Raw genomic sequence first — 17,719 nt, forward strand, 5'->3', positions numbered from 1 at the left:
TCAAACCCGTTTTATGTATAAGAACATACACTTCCAACCCTATGATTTGTATGTAGACAAACACTTTCATTATCAAAACAGTTATATTTGAATATAAGTTGGTTTTTAAAGTGGTACATCTACCACATGCATTTTGATGGGTTTGGATATATGCTTTTGTATATTGTACCTGACTTTACCTACAAATAAAGTCTGGTTAATGTGTTCAAGTCTGTCATCTTTCATTAAGCCATCACTAGCATTTAGCACAGTGAGGTTTGCTACTTAATTTTAAAGAATGCTGCATATTCTCCTTCGTTATATGATCTTGGCATCCACTTTGTTTCCCCTTTTGGAAATTTTGCTCCAACCTGGACCAGCCAGGCAGAGCCAGCTTTCAAATCTAAGCCCGTAGCTTCCTGTTGCCCCTCAGGGAGCACTGGTACTCATAAGGTTTCTCTCATTCACTTAGGTGAGAAAAATGTCCCCCTCTACAGAGACCAAGGCACCTCCACCTGTGGCTTGGAATTCAGTAAGTACCACTGACCTTCTGTTTGTGAATACCATCCCCATGTGCTCTGAGGATGCCTGAAGACCGGCTTCCAATGCGGTAAGTGTATTTCTCTTCCTGTGTTAGGTAGAAGAAATGGTGCTTGATGCCATCACCAGGAACCTCCAGGCCTTTTATGGCATGCTGCAGTCATATGACCTTGGCGATACAGGGACCATAGCAAGAAATAACTTCAAGAAAGTCATAAACATATTCTGCCCATATCTCTCAAATGAGCACTTTGTAAAGTAAGTTCACAGGTCCTTCCCTTCCTTCTTCTTCCCAGCCTGCTGCATGACCCCCGTGGATAATATCGGTAGCAGACACTGTGTTGAGTCCTCACTGAGCAGCACGCTAAGAGTTTACCTTGTGTAATTGAATCTCACCACCACCACTAAAGAGGATGGATGGAGATGCTGTGTAACCACTGTGAGGCTCCAGGGAGTCAGGGGACACAGGCTCCATCTGGGTCTCTAGGATCGCTGGCTATTCCTATTGTTTTCTGTTTTTTAAAAAGATTTGTTTATAAGTGTACACGTGTGTCTCTGTGTATATACATACATGTGCAAGCACAGCGCCTGTGGAAATCACAATCCTCCTAGATACCTGGCATTGGGCTTCTTCATTTTTAGCCTTGGGCTGAAGAGATGGCTCAGGGGGTAAGGGTACAAACTGTTCTTACAGAGGACCCAGGAACAGTTCCCAGCACCCACACCAGGCCGCTCGCAACCACACGTGACTCCTGCTCCAGGAGTTCCAATGCCTCTGGTCTCAATGGGCACCCACACTTAAGTGCACAGATACATGCATAAACACATCCACCAACACATAGTTTTTTTTTTTTTTAAAAATCTTAATTTTAGCCTTTTTTAAAAAAGGGCACATTCTGATGATTTTTTAACTTTAGACTTTCCAGTAAGTTTCAAGACACAGCCTCAGGACGGATCCTGTACAAGAAACTTCTGTTGTCCATCGGTGTCAATATCCCACCGCCCATCCTTCCACTTTCTGTTCCGAAGGATCAGCTAAGCGAAAAACTGCAATATGAGGAGCAGGGCCAGCCAGATCTTCCTGAGAGGTAAAATAAGAGCAAAGGAAAGGCGCCCGGGCACCATGGTGCCTCGCTGGAGGAGGCATTCCTTGGGCTCGGTGTCATCAGAGCTGTAAGCCATTAAGAAAGAACGGTGCACCGGGCGCACGTGGGGAAAGCGAGAGGCGCTCTTGTCAGCAACCGAACCGACCTGCAGATTTTAGAAATGAAAGTGGGATATACCCAGAGCTGGGGCACTTGCCGAGGTTGTTCTGGTGTCGACAGTCTAGACTCTCACCTCCCAGACAACTTGATTGCTCTGCAAAAAAAGATATTCTGGCTTTCACTTCCTCTGGAAAAGTATTGGTTTATACTAAGCGAAAGATGCCGTCTTAATTGCTTGTTGGTAGCCTGTCGTGAGCCTGCAGGAATGGCAACACCTAGGAGTTTCCATCTTGTCATTTCTCTTTCTCAAGGCTCTTGAGCATGCAATGATGGGAATGTCTTCTAAGAGAAAGCTCAGCTATCTGGCAACATGTCTCCCCAAAGCTGGGAGAAGCAACAGTGGCTGTTAAGCTGCTCACAAAGCAGCTTTTCCTAGAGGAAAGGCTGGAACTCTGCTCTGCATAGCTGCCCCACCGGTGTCCTGTTATTCCGCAGGGCCTAGGAGACCGTGGAGGGCCGGGAAAGAATTAGCTTCCAGCTGCCCACCCTCTCATAATACATTTTGTGGATTGATTCTACAGAGAAACTCAGGATAACCATGACTTCTCTGCTCTATCACAGATGGCCCATGACTTCATTCACCTAGTTACTACCAAATGCTTTAACTTGACACTTCCCATAGGCCCTGACTTTGTTTCCCTGTTTTATGGAAGCATTTTGTTTTTAATCTTCATGCAGCAGTCCACTGGAGAGTGGAGTCATGGCTGCAGGAGCGTACAGCAGCTGGTCACATTGTATCTGCAGTCTGGAAGCAGAGAAAGGTGGATGCCGGTGTTGGCTTACTTTCTCCTTTCGGTGCAGTCAGGACCCCAGCCCCAGCCCAGAGCACGGTGCTGCCCACTTTTAGTGTGGATCTTCCCTTCTCATTTACCTTAAGTCAACAAAATCCTTTCACTGGCATCTGAGAGTCCCTCCCAGGTGGTCCTGGTAGCTCTGGGCAATTCCAGATCCTGCACAGCTGACACCACTAACCGTCACGTGTGCCTGGCCGTGTGCTATTTCCACCCAGCTCCGAGTTGAGAGTCTTAGTGAAGACAGTCCTGGCCGGCCTTGCTGGCGTCGTCATGCCCTGGCAGCGGGACCCTCTGCACGGATACTGTTCTGCTGACCTGCGGTCCCGGCTCTACAGGCCACAAGCCCAGAGAGGAAGCCCTGCTCTCTGATTGGGGTTAGAACTTTGATGGGGTTATAAACCCCCTAACTATTGTGGGATACATGGTGTACAGGCATGCCATGTCAGCTGGTGGAGAGCTCATTGCTCATTGTGATTTCAGAACCCAGCCCACGAGGGACAAAACCACGGAGGCCAAGAACATGACCAAGGAAGAAGTCATCGACAGACTCAAGCACTGTATCCAGAAGCAGGACCCCGTGTTCAAAGAGCAGTTTCTTAGCATCAGCAAGGAACCTGATGTGAAGATCGGCCTGGAGGACTTCCGGAAGGTAGGAACCCATGCCATGTGGGGGGCTTCCTTCCTGACTGGATTCATGTGTTCCACCCCACTGCCACACGCACTCCATTCATTGTTGCTGCTTGTTTATTTTGCTGTGGGGAAGAGGACTGGCGGGCAGTAAAAGAATTGAGGTAGGGTGCTCATGGAACCAACAGGTTTGTGCTGGAAGAGTCCCAGCTTGAGGGCCCTGCCTGGGCTTCAGGAGTTCATTTACACTACTGATTAAGATTCCTACAGTGAGCGCTCCAACCAGGAGCACTTTGGCTGTTCCTCAGGAAGACATCTCGGTTAATGTGCTGTCGTGGCCGCGTGGACAGGCTAGAAAGCAATGGAATCAACTTCCAAGAAGTCAGTACTCTCTTGCGTGCCTGCTCTTTCCTTGGTGTCTACCTCCAGGCCAGGCGTCATAAACAGAGGCCCAGATGGAGAGTTCATTTTGGTGTCTTCACCTTGTGTTCCCGTTTAGAGCAGTTGCAGATAAAAGCTTTGAAAACTATGTTGTTGTCTTAGCTAGGGTTTCTATTGCTATGATGAAACGCCATGACCAAAGCAAAGATTTTATTTGACTCACCCTTACACCATGGGCTGGGCCCTCTCCCACCAGTCACTAATTAAGAAAATGCCTTACAGCTGGATCTTATGGACGCCTTTTCTCAGTTGAGGTTCCCCTTTCTGATGACGCTAGCTCATAGGGAGTTGTCATGACATTATCCACTGTCAGCCCAGAAGGTACTCTGGATGTCCTCTGGGTTGCCTGGCCAGATTCAGCATGTAGAGCAAAGGTTTCCCCTTGCGGGCTCAGGAAACGCCCTGGGGAGCAGCTGAAGCCTCCATGATGGTGAAGGAGGTGGTGGGTGAAGGTGGACGTGTAGGCTTAGCTCCGTGACTGGACTTCCTGTTCCCCAAAACTTCCGGATGTCCAGGATGCCTTAATGGGGTCACCAGCTTTGTTTGGGGCTCTTCGTACCTCATTTCGTTGGCCTAAGTCCCCCAAGACCCTTGGAAGTCTGGACTTATTTCTCTGTGTTCCAGCCCCAGCCTTGGCCCAAGAGCAGCTGGATTCTCAGGGCAGGTAGCCATATCCAAACTGGTACAGCAGCAACACACTGACCACTGACCCTTATCTAGGGCCAGCTGGCAGGAGGCTCAGTTTCCTAAGGATTGGGCTCCATGGGTTTTCAGAAGTTCTGTACCTTTACCAAGGTCTGCTCATTCCACAGACGACCGGAGAAGTGTGATGTCTGTGGGTTTGTTTACTAGGTTCTTTTATGTTCTGTTAATGTTGTGTGATTCACCCTGAGGCTGTTAGTGAGATTTCAAAACACAGAGATCCCTGTGTCTGTGTAACTCTGGGTACAGAGGGATGCTGCATGGCCTCAAGGCCACCTTCTTTCTGATTTGTTTTGGTGACTGTTAGGCTAGTGCTGTCTTTCCCCACCTTTGACTTTCAAACTCAGTGGGCACTTAAGAGCAAGCCTCTCATGAGCACATTAACTCACTCATCATGAAGTGTGGTTGAGCATCTTACCATTTTCTCTAACCTGGACATCACATGGTTCCTTTTCTGTCTGTCCTTGCCATTAGGTTATTCAACTGCTTCCGTGGTTAAGCGTTCCCAGGTATCCCATTATGAGATGACTCTTTTTCATTCCAGTTGTAAAGCCTATGCTAGAGACGGCAGCTCACTGCTTGCACCTCCATAGAAGTGCAGGGAGCTTTAGTACTGTGAACCAAACTCCTGGAAAGCCATGTCTGCAGAGACTGCAGAATTCCAGCACCATGGAGAGACTGGAATGGTGTGGGTCCAGAGGCTAATGACCTTATCTTGGGCTAGTTCTAGCCCCCTGGCACAGCCATTCCTTGCCCACCTCTGTGTGGAACTAATATCTCATGACAAATAGATTAAAACCTGTGGAAACAATTGACTCAGAAGATGACCAGCTTCTACCAAAAGCTAAGAGTCACAAGTCATCTTGAGCAAATAGAACGGCTCCCCACATCTCGTTGCACCCACCTCTTTAGTGTACCCACCAATGTATTTTAAAGTTGCCTGGATTTATGACTTTCTTTGTTCTGTAAAATTATAGAAACTTGATGAAACTGCCTGCCTGTAGAAACATGAATTTGGGGTGACCTAAGTCAGTATTCCCGGGTCATGGTCACTCAAAATGGCTCCAGAATAAACTCTTATTCCTTTAAGATAAGAACTATGGGTTTTGTGTCAACGGCACTTTATCATCTCTTTTGTGGTACTGTTTGCCACATGCTTCAGTTTAAATGTAATTGAAAATTCCATGAGACATTTCTTTCGTGCTGAAATTAACCCGACCTAACAATCTCACCTTACATATTTGTGCTAGCTGTCTGTGTGTCACGATATCCTCCTCTTTTCCCTCCTCCTTCTCTTCCTCTTTGCTTGAAACTGGACTCATTCCTTCATCCTGCCTAAAGCTCTCCCTTTGTAAATCATATAGTGAGCGTGCACTGGTCACTCATTCAGAGTTCCTTAGTTCTCTACTTAAGGTCCTTCATCCAGACTGCACCCTAAACTTAGCTACCCCTCCCCCCAAGGCTACTCTGAGCTGTGATAATTTTCTAGGCTTTTCTTACCTTATTATTATTATTTCCATTGTTTTTTAAAACCATGACTAATTTTCAAGGATTCCTTCCTGATCAGTATTAATTTTAAATAAATAGTTGTGTGTGTGTGCATGTGCCTGAGTGTGTGTGTGCGTGCGTGTGTGTGCGTGCGCGCGCGCGTGTGTACGCATTCCAGTTTTGGTGGAAGGCCTAAGTTTGTGAGTTTAAGAAACTCGGAAGATCCAGATTAGGATAAATACAAAATTAGAGACAAGATGCTAAAAACCCAGATCAGAGAGCAGGAGAGCAGTGTAAGCCATGTTCCAAGCAGCCACCCAACTATCAGCAGGGATGACAGAGCTGGAGTACACACTAGTGTTGAGTGGGTACAAAGTCAGAGCCACGTCAGCTTGGAACTTTGTCTCCAGTCTCCCTTGAAGAGTGGAGACAAATGGATGTCTTCAGCCTAGCAGGGCAAAACAAAAGGAAGGCAAGCCTAAGGTAGTTCACTGCAGGTCCATCTTCAGGACCAGCCATGCTGCAGGAAGTTCCCAGACTTAAGGAATGAGATGCTGTAAAGACTCAGATGCCCACTGTGAGGGATAAAGAGCAGAAGAAGTGTCAACAGGAGACGCCCATGTGTAGTGAGGAGGCAAGCAGCGTTCCTGCCGCCCAGCTCCTGGCCGCCTTTCTAGCTTATGCCTGAAATAACAACACACAAACTCTATTCATTTAAACACTGCCTAGCCCATCTAGCCTCTTCTGGGCTAACTCTCATATTTTGATTAATCCATTTCTAATAATGTGTGTAGCACCACAAAGTGGTGGCTTACCGGGAAGATTCTAACCTGCATCCATCTCGGAGAGGAGAGCTATGGTGTCTGCCTCATTGCCTTCTTCCCAGCATTCTGTTCTGTCTACTCTGCCCACCTAATTTTCTGCCCTATTAAAAGGCCAAGGCAGTCTCTTTATTAACCAATGAAAGTAACACATAGACAGATGACCCTCCTACATCACCCATGGTTAAAGCACTTGCTATGCAGGCATGCGCACTGGAATTTACATGCCCAAATCTTACCAGAATGCTTTAGTCCCTCACGTTATGGTGACCCCAACCATAAAATTATTTTCATTGCTACTTCATAACTGTAATTTTGCTACTGTTATAAATCATAATGTAAATATCTGTGTTTTCTGATGATCTTAGGTGACCCCTGTCATTTGTCATTTAGGGTCATTTGACCCTAAATGGGTCATGACCCCTAGGTTGAGAACAGCTGCTCTAGATGGACTGTGCAGTGTTGTAACCCCAAGGGAAAACACTGAGAATGTGATACAAAGGTGAAGCAAGCATGCCATGTATGCAGATGTGTCCATTCTGTCCCAAGCAAAAAGGCCTGGGTCCCCTCGGCCATTGTCATTGGGCACCTGCCACTCAGAGCACCAAAAGCCCTGCAAAACTTCAATAAGTTATCAGGGCCCCAAGGAAGGCTTTCTCTGTAATGAAGTCTGTCCCAGGCAGAGACAATAGAGGTGATCTTTTGAAATATTACTATTATCAGACAGGGGCTGGCAAGATAGCCTAGTTGGTAAAGCACTTGTGTTGCAAACACGAGGGCCTGAGTTTGATTCCTAGAACCCATGAGAAAAAAAAACATGGTGGCACTCTTGGAATCCCAGTGTTGGTGAGGTAGATAGATATATGTAAATCCCCAGGACTCACTGGCTAGCCAGTCCACCCTACTTGGTTAACAAAACTAAAAACATATACACACACACATGCACGCACATACACAGCCACATACACACACATGCATGCATGCACACACACACACACACACACACACGCATGCATGCAGATGCGACCAAGGAGAGAAGCAAGAGATTCAATACCAGTTTAATCACTCTTCAGTGGGTTTTCAGGAGCATGTCTCCCAGAGAAGCCAGGGTTTAGCTGGATAAATTTCAGTCTGTTCTCCAGGCTGTGGCTAAGGCCCACTTGCCTGTGAGTTGCTGGCAGGCATTAAGGATAAGTCTTCTGGATTGGCTGTTGTGTTCATTGAGACAGGTGCGAGGGTACCTTGGGGGAGTTCAGCGTTTCTGAAAAGCGTGCCAGCGAGGGCATGCTTGCTCTGTGGTGTTCCACTTGGCCCTGGGGAGTGGCCCACCCAGCCCAATGGACAGGCTGTGTGAGGCTCCTCAGTTCTTCACAACCCTCCAGGCTGGGAAACATTTGCCTGCAGACATTTTCTTCCTCTCCGCTGCATATGTTTTGGTGAAAGGACTAAGTGGGAGGACTTGGCGATGAATAATTCATGTGTGATTGTTTTCAAAACAGGAAGTTCGTTTTTTTTCAAAGTGAGTAACCCATCTATTCATTCCTGAGACCCATTGCCTCTGGGTGCTTCTGTGTGGGCCGCAGCTTTCTATCTAAACAGTTGTCACAACCCATGCTGCGGCAGGCTCCTCCATGCTGCGGGGCCTGGGAACACAGGCGAAGAATGGCGCAGATGGTGTGGGATTCCCAGTCAAAGGGTGGCCTTGGAACTGAGCATCTCTCCTTGATGGAGGAAGGTCATTGGCTAATAAAGGCACTGCCCTGGCCCATTTTATTGGTTAGAGGATAGGTGGGAGGAGAAAACAGGACAGAACGCTGGGAGGAAGAGGAAGTGAGGTCAGAGACTCGAAAGCTCTCCTCTCAGCAGCAGACGCCTGAGAGAGACGCCATGCCCCGCTCCCGGGATGAAGCTCGACCCAGGATGGACTAGGCTAGAATCTTCCCGGTAAGACCGGTGCTCACCGATTATTAGAGATGGGTTGATCGGGATATCAGAATTAGCCAGTAAGGGCTAGGGCAGAAGGGCCAAGCAGTGCTTAAAAGAATACAGTGTCTGTGTAATTATTTTGGGCATAAGCTAGCCATGTGGGCGGCCGGGTGTGGGGGACGCAGCCCTGCCGCCCATAATACCACATATGGCGCCCACGTGGACAACTGCTTCCACATAAAGCCCGAGACAGCTTGGGAAGTAATTCTAGAACAAAATGAAAGCATTGTGCCTGGTTTCTTCGTAGCAGCAATTTCTCGGTTCTACTCTGCTTGCTAGAGGCAAGCAAGCGCCTCATCTAAAAGAGGCTTCCTGACTCAGCTTTAGCTGCAAAGCCTGCAGCTCATTAAGAGGTCCTGCCACGAAACACTTAAACAGTGTTGACGAAAAGCTGAAGGCATGCTTTTCGGTTTTCAGCCGTAGCAGGAAAAAAGCTGCGCCGTTTAAAAATGCCGGCTTTCTGGGCTGTCCTGCCAGGGCAAACTCTGACTATTTGAGGCAGGAGGGCCGGCTACCAAGAGAGGACTTGAGTGTTGTCTGTTGTAGCTCACTTGCTGGCAGGGACCTTGAAATGCCATACAGTTGTTGCAGTAAACATGGCTACAGCCTGTATATCCGCCATGAGGCTGGAAAGCTAAGGAATGGACTGGATCTAGCTGGCAAAGCCACGCCTTTAATCCTACCCATATTGCTCAGTAATTTAAAGACTCGTGTGGTCAGAAAAAGAGAGATATACAGTAAAGAGAGATTCAAAGACAAAGAAAATTTCTAAATGGTTTGAAGTGTGTTAAAAATATATGCAGACTAAAAGTTGAAGTTCTTAAAGTAAAAAACATAAAAAAAAGGAAGAGAGTTGTTGTGTGTGGTAGCACACGCCTTTAATCCCAGTGCCTAGAAGGCAGAGACAAACAGATCTCTGTGAGTTCAAGGTGTAGTAGTGTACACCTTTAATCCCAAATGCCTGGGAGGCAGAGACAGGCGGATCTCTGAGAGTTCAAAGACAGCCTGGTCTACAGAGTTACTTCAGGTCAAAGATACAGAGAACCTGTCTCAAAAAACAAAGAGTTAAAAGTAAAAATAAACAAAATAGAGGTTAAAACAAAGCAGCACAAAGATGGAAAATACACAGAGAATTTTGATACTGTATGCTATTATGCTCTCTTTAAATTATTTAAATGCTGAGGAAGGAGCAACAGATGCTAAAAGATATTTATTTATAAATGCTGCTGAACTAATCCAACATACATATTGTGAAAATGCCTTGACTTTAAAATTTGGATCTAAGGACATGATACTTTGGAAAGGAGTTTCTTATTTTGTTTTCACAGAGGATGAGACGCTGTTTATTTCTTCTATTCCGATTTGGTATGATGGACCACGCCCTCCTGAAGGGTTCCAGTGAACATCTTCAAAAAATTGCTTCGCTCAACTGCCAACTGAGATGAAACTAGCACACAGGTTATACCATGAAAGACCTAATTAACGACGCCCCCATTCAGCAGGAAGCAGTTTGGAGAGAAAAAACTGCGCCCATGTTCCCAAATATGGTTTATAAACGTCCTTTTACATTTAAAGGGGGATATGATATAGATATGAATAATTTACATTAGTATAGATTTTGCTTTATTGATAGAAATTTAAGGTCAATTTTGTTATATGTATAAGTGTTTCTGATTTTGATTAAGGTATTGTGATTGTGTAGTTCATTTAAATATGTACTGTATAATTGAGAAATATAGGTTGTTAATGGATAATCATCAATAATAGTAAAGCTTGTAGTCATGTTAGTTAGATTTTCTAGATATATAGAGATATATTTTAGATAGACATTCTTCGTGTCTTTCAAAGATTACAGAATAGGACATTTAATGTTTTAATAACTGAGGACTTTTCATGACAATGAGACACTCTGCTCCTGGCAGCACCAATCTACTTCAAGAGGAAGATGGGCATCGAAGAGGCACCTTATGGGGTTTGATAGCCATTTGGGCAAGAAACTGCTCTTGCCTGGACTATTACATAAACTGGAAACAGAGAACCCGTAGAGAGAGGACTACTGAACTTGCCTAAGGTGAGATGATCTTTCGGGGTTCCTGATTCATGAAAGAGTCTGCGAGACATTCTGCAGGACACAACAGATAGTGACTGAACTGACTTTGAATTTTCCTGCTTTATGGAAATGTCTGCTGGATAGCATGGGCCTGAAGGCTGAAGATGGATGCCCCAACGGTACAGAGGAACTTTGGGTGACTGTCCAGGCAGCAAGATGTCTCTGTCATTTCTAGAGTTTTGAAGGTTGCTTTTTTCTTGTTTGCTTAGGTAGTATTGTATCTTTCTGGAGTCTTTGATGGAGTTAAGAATAGTTAGTTATAGTTATAGTTTTCCTTAGTTATGATAAAGATTATTGTAACTTTTACTTGATAACTGTTTTGTTATATGTAATTTTGCTATGTTAAAGCCTTTTTTTTTGTTTAAACCGAAAAAGGGGAAATGATGGAGGAAGGTCATTGGCTAATAAAGGCACTGCCCTGGCCCATTTTATTGGTTAGAGGATAGGTGGGAGGAGAAAACAGGACAGAACGCTGGGAGGAAGAGGAAGTGAGGTCAGAGACTCGAAAGCTCTCCTCTCAGCAGCAGACGCCTGAGAGAGACGCCATGCCCCGCTCCCGGGATGAAGCTCGACCCAGGATGGACTAGGCTAGAATCTTCCCGGTAAGACCGGTGCTCACCGATTATTAGAGATGGGTTGATCGGGATATCAGAATTAGCCAGTAAGGGCTAGGGCAGAAGGGCCAAGCAGTGCTTAAAAGAATACAGTGTCTGTGTAATTATTTTGGGCATAAGCTAGCCATGTGGGCGGCCGGGTGTGGGGGACGCAGCCCTGCCGCCCATAATACCACATCTCCTCAGTAACCACACAACCCCTAGTTCTGCAGTCAGCACACTGTGGTCTGTTCACTGTACACATGTGCACGCGCGCGCGCGCGCCCACACACACACACACACAACCGAGACTAGGCCCCACAAACCAAGAAGGATATATCAGCCATTTTCCCTGTGTTCACCTCCAGCTCCCTGCATCCTCTTCCCGCACACCTGAAAGGATGGACGAGTCCTGGATAAAGTGAGGCCTGTTTTGTGCACAGAGCAACTTCTAGACTGTTCAAGTCATTCAAAGTCTGCCGCTGAGTGGGGAGGAAGTGCCTGGAAACTCTACACTGTGCCCAGTCAGGGAGGGAGGAAAAATGCTTTTTGAAGCCTCCAGGGAAGATGGGGGCACTTGAGAAAGGGCCTTTTCATACCCCTAGTGGCCTCCTGCACCCACCCATTTGGTGGGGTCACAAGATATTTGCCAAGACTTCAGTTACCCTTCCCTATGTGGCCAGTTAGGACTGGTGTAAGTACCCCCGAATTCCACAGCAGGCAGCTCCCTCTTCCCCTTGGTGCATCCAGTCCACTTTTCACTCCCCATTGTTCTCCTCCTGGTTTCCTTATTCTGACAGGATGAGGTGGTTTGTGAGCAGAACCAGGTTTAAGCTCCAGCCTTACTGCTTCCAGGTCAGGTGACCAGAGCAAGTCAGTAGCCTCTGTTTCCAGACCTTTGTACGAGGATTCTGAGAGGTCCTTTCTCTGAGCCTCTGATGGGGCGAAATGGAGGGCTCAGCACAGCGCATGGCTTGCAGTTAGTGAGGGTGGTCGATGGGATCCAGTCCTGTCTTAGGCCTGTCCTCTAGACTTTCTGCTCTGGGCTGTGTGTAACACCAGAACCATCTGGCAGTGTCAACTTACTCCACGTCTGCCTCATGCAGTGTGATCCTCAGAACAGGAAGGCACCAGTGCCAGGCTCCCAAGATATGTCTTTTCAATGCCAAGGCTCAATCCAAGCTAAGGGAGCCGTGGAAGCAGGCTCAGTGGGTCATATAGGAACATTCACATGATATTCCATAGAGCCTGGAAGCTAGTGTCCCCTAGAATACCCGCCTCCTCCTGATGTCCCATGCCAGCTGCTCCTGAGAAGGCAAGGCCCCTAGGAATACAGCTGGCTACGCTGATGGCTGTGTCATGGCACCTGACCTATGAACTCTTTCCCTGTCCTGACTAGTGTAGGGTACCATGGAGAGGTCAGCACAGACTATATTGTGTCCAGCTAGAGCCCCTGGACCCTCCTGAGATGAATTCCTTCCTTCTTCCCTCCCTCCCTCCTTCCTTCTTTCCTTTCTTTTTTTAAAAAATTTTAATTGTATTTTTTTTTTTATTTTTCAAGACAGGGTTTCTCTGTGTAGCTTTAGAACCTGTCCTGGAACTCTCTCTGTAGACCAGGCTGGGCCCAAATTCACAGAGATCTGCCTGCCTTTGCCTCCCGAGTTCTGGGATTAAAGGTGTGTGCTGCCACTGCCAGGCTTCTGGGAATGAATTTGAATAAACATGCCACCAGGGATGGCTTCCCCGGGCTAGTCACACATCCATTATCCCACTAACCTGCTGGGCAGACACACCACCTCTTCCTACAGCCTTGCACACTCAGCCCCCCACAAGCTGTCTCTGTGCCCAGTGAGTTCAGCCATCCTGCTAGCTGCACAGCCAGTCCTGTTCTGAGCCTGGAAACTGCAGCCGTTGGGAAGGTCTCCACTCTCAGACCGTGAATGCTGTGTGAACAGAAAGAGCTGTGTCTTCTGTCCCATGCACTGACCCCCAAAACCCCTCTGTGGGAGGATTGTCCCTGTCTACCTACTGACCCATCGTCTTACCCACAGCAGCTCAGCCAGTCAGTGTCCCCTAGGGAGGTGGCTTTGGGACAGCTCTGCCCCAGTGCTTGCTACACAAGGATCTGTGTTTGCTCATTTGTTCCCCACACCATATACACAACCGGAATAGGAGGGGATGTGTGTTGGAGTGAAGGGTCCAGAAACCACCTTTCGCAAGTGGACTCACACAAGAGAGAGGCAAAATGGAGCCTGCGGGTGCCCTCCCATCAGAGAGCCACAGAGCTCCCTTCTGTGGATCTTGATGAAACTTGAGGGACAATCTTATCTTCCCTCCCGAAACTGCCTTTATTGCACCTTGGACTCCTGGAAAATACGCAAATAAAAAGCTAGCTTACGGGACCCAGAAGCCACTCGAGAGACAAGAGAGAGCTGGCCCCCTTGTCTGGCAGGGCGTTGGCAAAGAGCAGCTGAGCTGGCTGTTTCTGGGTGTCATACTGCCTGTGCCCTTTGTTTACTCACAAGCCCCACAAGCAGGCCTTTGCCCACCCTCGGCAGCCATGGGCGGGGTAAGAGGACAAGTAATAATGACCACTGGCACCTGTGGAGGAGCAGGGGAATGTGGGTCAGACACCCTAATGCCTCTCTCCCTCCTGTTCTCCTCCCTGCTAGGTCCTGGAGGAAAGCGGAATGCCTATGAATGACAACCAATATGCAATGCTGGCCTCCAAGATAGGCTACAAGAAGGAAGGCATGAGCTACCAGGACTTCACCTCGGGATTTGAAGGTAGCTAGCCAGCAGGTGCTCGTGTGTCTTGCTGCGGTGGGGCCAGACGGCACCAAGCTCTTTCCTGGCAGTGCTGGGCCACTGACCATGCTGACCATGGAACAGCAACCTCGGCTGAGAGGCAGAAGCCTTCTCGGCCTAACCCTATCTGTGTTTCAGTCATTTCACCAAGTTAAGAGAGAACTTTAGGAGCAGACTACAAGCTTAGGTGGTCCTGCGAGTGCTTCCCCAGACCCTCCTCCCCATAAAAAGATGCTATCTGGGGGCTGGGAATGTAGCTCAAAAGTATTCTGGCCTGGCATTCACAAGGCTTGGTTTCAAACCAACAATGCTGAGGAAAATAAATGCACACACATAAAATCAAAAGATGGTTATATGTAATTCACAATGCCACCCACAGCTGAGTGTTGTTCCTCCCTCTTCACAGGTGGGGTACAGACATTCCAGAGTTGGTTATATACCCAAGACCACCTAGGCATGTCCTGCCCCAACCCTAATGGCCCGTAAAAAGTTGGGAACCAGATTTTGTGTCATGAGATAAGGCAGAGCTGAGTCACCTCCTCGGCCACCTGTGCCTCCTGCTCCTTGGCAGTTGAGGGCAGATGGTATAGTCTTGAGAGAGCAGGGAAAGCTGGACCTCTGACCCTTGTAAGGTCCCAGGACTGTCACCTTCCTGCCTCCAGTTGCCTACCACAGCTACTAAGTTTGTGTGTGGTTCATGTTCCTGTGAAGGAGTGTACTTCTCATTGCCGCAGAAAACGTGGGGTGGCTGACTGGGCAGCTCTAGTGACCCTGGGCACTCTCTTCCCCTGCCCTGGCTTTGAGGGGTGACATCATTGCCTTGGAGAGCGTGTCCCAGGCAGCATCCCTACTTACACAACAAGAGATCCTACTCCTGGTAGGGTGGGGCGGGGGAAGGTACTAGGTAGGGGGGACAATAGGAACAGCTTAAAATGTTCTCACCTTCTGTCTGACTTGACGTTCAGGAAGGGAAAGTCATGTGCTAGTGACCTTAGGAAGGCACACACATGTGCATGTATGTGTTTGTGGATGTGTATATTTGTGTGTCTGTGTGTGTGTGTACATGCATGCACATGTGTGTCAGAGGTGGTCACTGTGGAGGGATCAGATCAGGTCATCTGCCGAAAAATAGCAAGCCCCTACTATAAGGTGGAGAAAGAAGTTAGGGAGCCCTAACCCCACCCTTCAACCTCCCAAAGACCCCACATGTTACTGCAGCCATGCAGAATGTGTAGTAGGATGGCCTCTCCTGGTGGGCATAGGATGAGCGAGAAGGCTGCAATTGGCCATCAGGCTCCAGAAGTTCTAGCCATACAATCCAGAGTGCTGCCTGGAGCAGCCAGGGACCCTGTGAGCCCCATCGCTAGCACACCGTACACTTCCTTGCACTGAAAGGGGGCGTGAAAATCTAGTTCTTCATGTAGTTGGAAGGATCTAACTCTGGAACCCCTCCCCCGTGTTGCTGTCATCCTTGTGGGATAGGTAAGGAGGCCTCTTTGCAAGGGGCATGTCCATGGAGATGAGGTCAGCTCGGAACCCGAGCACCCACACAGTGCCACGTGCTCACCATATGCCCTTAGCTCTGCTAAGTGCTCCCTGCGCAGAATCCCCTATGGGCCAAGACTGTGAACTCTGTGAACTTGCCCTGGCATGATGTCATTAATGATGTCCCCTGGCAAGGATACAGTGGTAAGGAAAGCCTGCTGAATTAATGAGCAGGGACCTAATTCCATGTCCTGTCTTTAGGACATGAGTCTAGAGAGAGGGGGAAAAAGGGCCTCCTCTGGCCCTGGGAATCAGGAGCTGCACCAAGGAAGGACAGAATCATGGGACAGGTTACACACTAAGGTCACTTCATTTGAGATAAGAGCCTTTCTAAGACATGTTGGGGGGTAAAGAAGGTCGTCTGCCAATAGCAGTGCTCTGCTGGGACCATGGGATGCCGTGCCACGAGGGGTCTTACTCAACCAGGGAAGCATACGTGGGGTGGGCGCAGAGCTCATGGACGTCCCCCACTTGCCATCCTTTCAGACACTAAGCCGAGTGGACAGGAAACTAATCCACTGCAGCCATGCGCTGCCCCAAAAACAAACTTGGATGAATACTTCATGTCGGCTGAAGAATGCCAGAGACTCTTCACAAAGAAGCTGAAGGAGTCATTCCGGGTAACTTGTAATCCTCTATTTCATAGTTTCTGTAAGGCTCCATCCTGTTCACACCCCACCCCGGTGGCTCCAGGGGACACACGGGCTGGCTGGGGTGGGATCGGCAGCCTAACTGTGAGGCCCCACTCTGCTGAAATGCCCAGTCAATACTGATGGTAGAAATCAGGAACCCCTCTTCTCAGGGGGCGTGGCCACGCATGGGACAGTGGACTCAGGGTCCTTTACACACCCATTTGCCCTTATTCACTCACCAAACAAATGTTGCATGCTCACTGCATGCCGGAGTCTGTACCACATGTGTGAGTACCCTGCCTGAAGTCTTCTCTTGCCCAAGACACAGATGGTGAGTGACACTCATAGACACTGTGACTGGCTGCTGAGGGGATCTTGGTAGAGTACCGTGGGACAGCAAGGCAGAGCCCTTTAAGGTGGCCCACCCAGAGGAGGAAGGGGCCCCTGCCCTAACTCTGAAGCCCAAATCAAATGTGCGATCGTCAACCTGAGCTTGACCTTCAACCTGATCACCTGGCTGGCAGGGACAGCGTACCAGCATACCAGTGGCTGTGTCTCTGCAGGTCCAGGCTTCTGCTCCTTCGTCCCATTCCTTTATACAATGAGCAGAATGAAGCAGACCCACAGGAAGATGGCATGTTACCTTTCCACACTCCATTTTCCACTTCGTGGTCTGCATCTAACCTTGCAGGTGCTCCATCCACACGTGGCTCTGGTCAGTCACCCACTTCACTCTGGCTCTTCACTCTGGTTCTGCTCTGGCATGGCCCCCATCTTGTTTGCATTTTCTGTTCCCTTCCTGGGCAACCTGTCCTCTCCGTTGGGACAACTTTGGCCACCTCATCTTCCTTCCTGTTGTCCTTAAGCCCTGACATGAGCCCCGCAGATCAGTTGGCCCTCAGGGCACCCAGTCTGCATGCCATTGTAAGCAGCTTGGTCCAGAATCCCCAGCATTCCTTCACCACTCACCACAGTACCCCGAGTGACTGCCAGCTGCTTGCTTGCAGCACAGCGTGAGCAGTGCTTCATTGGTGAATATGTGAGGCGTCACATGGTGTGCCGGGTGCTGAACACATGTATTTGTCTTCATTGAGGAAGCCGATGGTCAGAGATGGAGAGAAACTTACCCAAAGTCCAACATCTATTGAAAGTAATAGCTAGGAAGTAGAGTGTATCTGTTCAGATGCAAGGCCTGTGTGTTGATATTTGGGGTTGTCACGCCGTAGTGGGGGCACTGATGAGATGAGGAGTGATCGAAGTTTGTAAACTCGTGGGAATTACAGGCACCGGGTCCTCAGTTGTGCCAGTGGCACAGCACTGAAGGCTGGTGGGACACTGGTCTCAATGTTGGCTGTTGGTTGTGTGTCACATTGGAGTGCTATTACCTG

The 17,719-nt window shown here is 48.3% G+C and overlaps 1 protein-coding gene across 2 annotated transcripts in view; it reads left to right on the plus strand.

Annotated features, from left to right (window-relative positions):
• The window catches only part of Efcab6 (EF-hand calcium binding domain 6), a 173,310-nt gene that overhangs the window by 96,996 nt on the left and 58,595 nt on the right, over nucleotides 1-17,719 (plus strand). For both annotated transcript variants that reach the window (XM_041672351.1, XM_041672350.1), the window contains 6 exons: nucleotides 452-511; nucleotides 617-777; nucleotides 1,437-1,607; nucleotides 3,059-3,227; nucleotides 14,019-14,133; nucleotides 16,186-16,319. In XM_041672351.1, the coding sequence (XP_041528285.1) occupies nucleotides 452-511; nucleotides 617-777; nucleotides 1,437-1,607; nucleotides 3,059-3,227; nucleotides 14,019-14,133; nucleotides 16,186-16,319 (810 nt within the window). The remainder of the gene's footprint in view (nucleotides 1-451; nucleotides 512-616; nucleotides 778-1,436; nucleotides 1,608-3,058; nucleotides 3,228-14,018; nucleotides 14,134-16,185; nucleotides 16,320-17,719) is intronic.

This window comes from Microtus oregoni, unplaced genomic scaffold, assembly GCF_018167655.1.
Source record: "Microtus oregoni isolate MIOR12 unplaced genomic scaffold, Mior012 000022F_ref0000154, whole genome shotgun sequence".
Lineage (NCBI taxonomy): Eukaryota > Metazoa > Chordata > Mammalia > Rodentia > Cricetidae > Microtus > Microtus oregoni.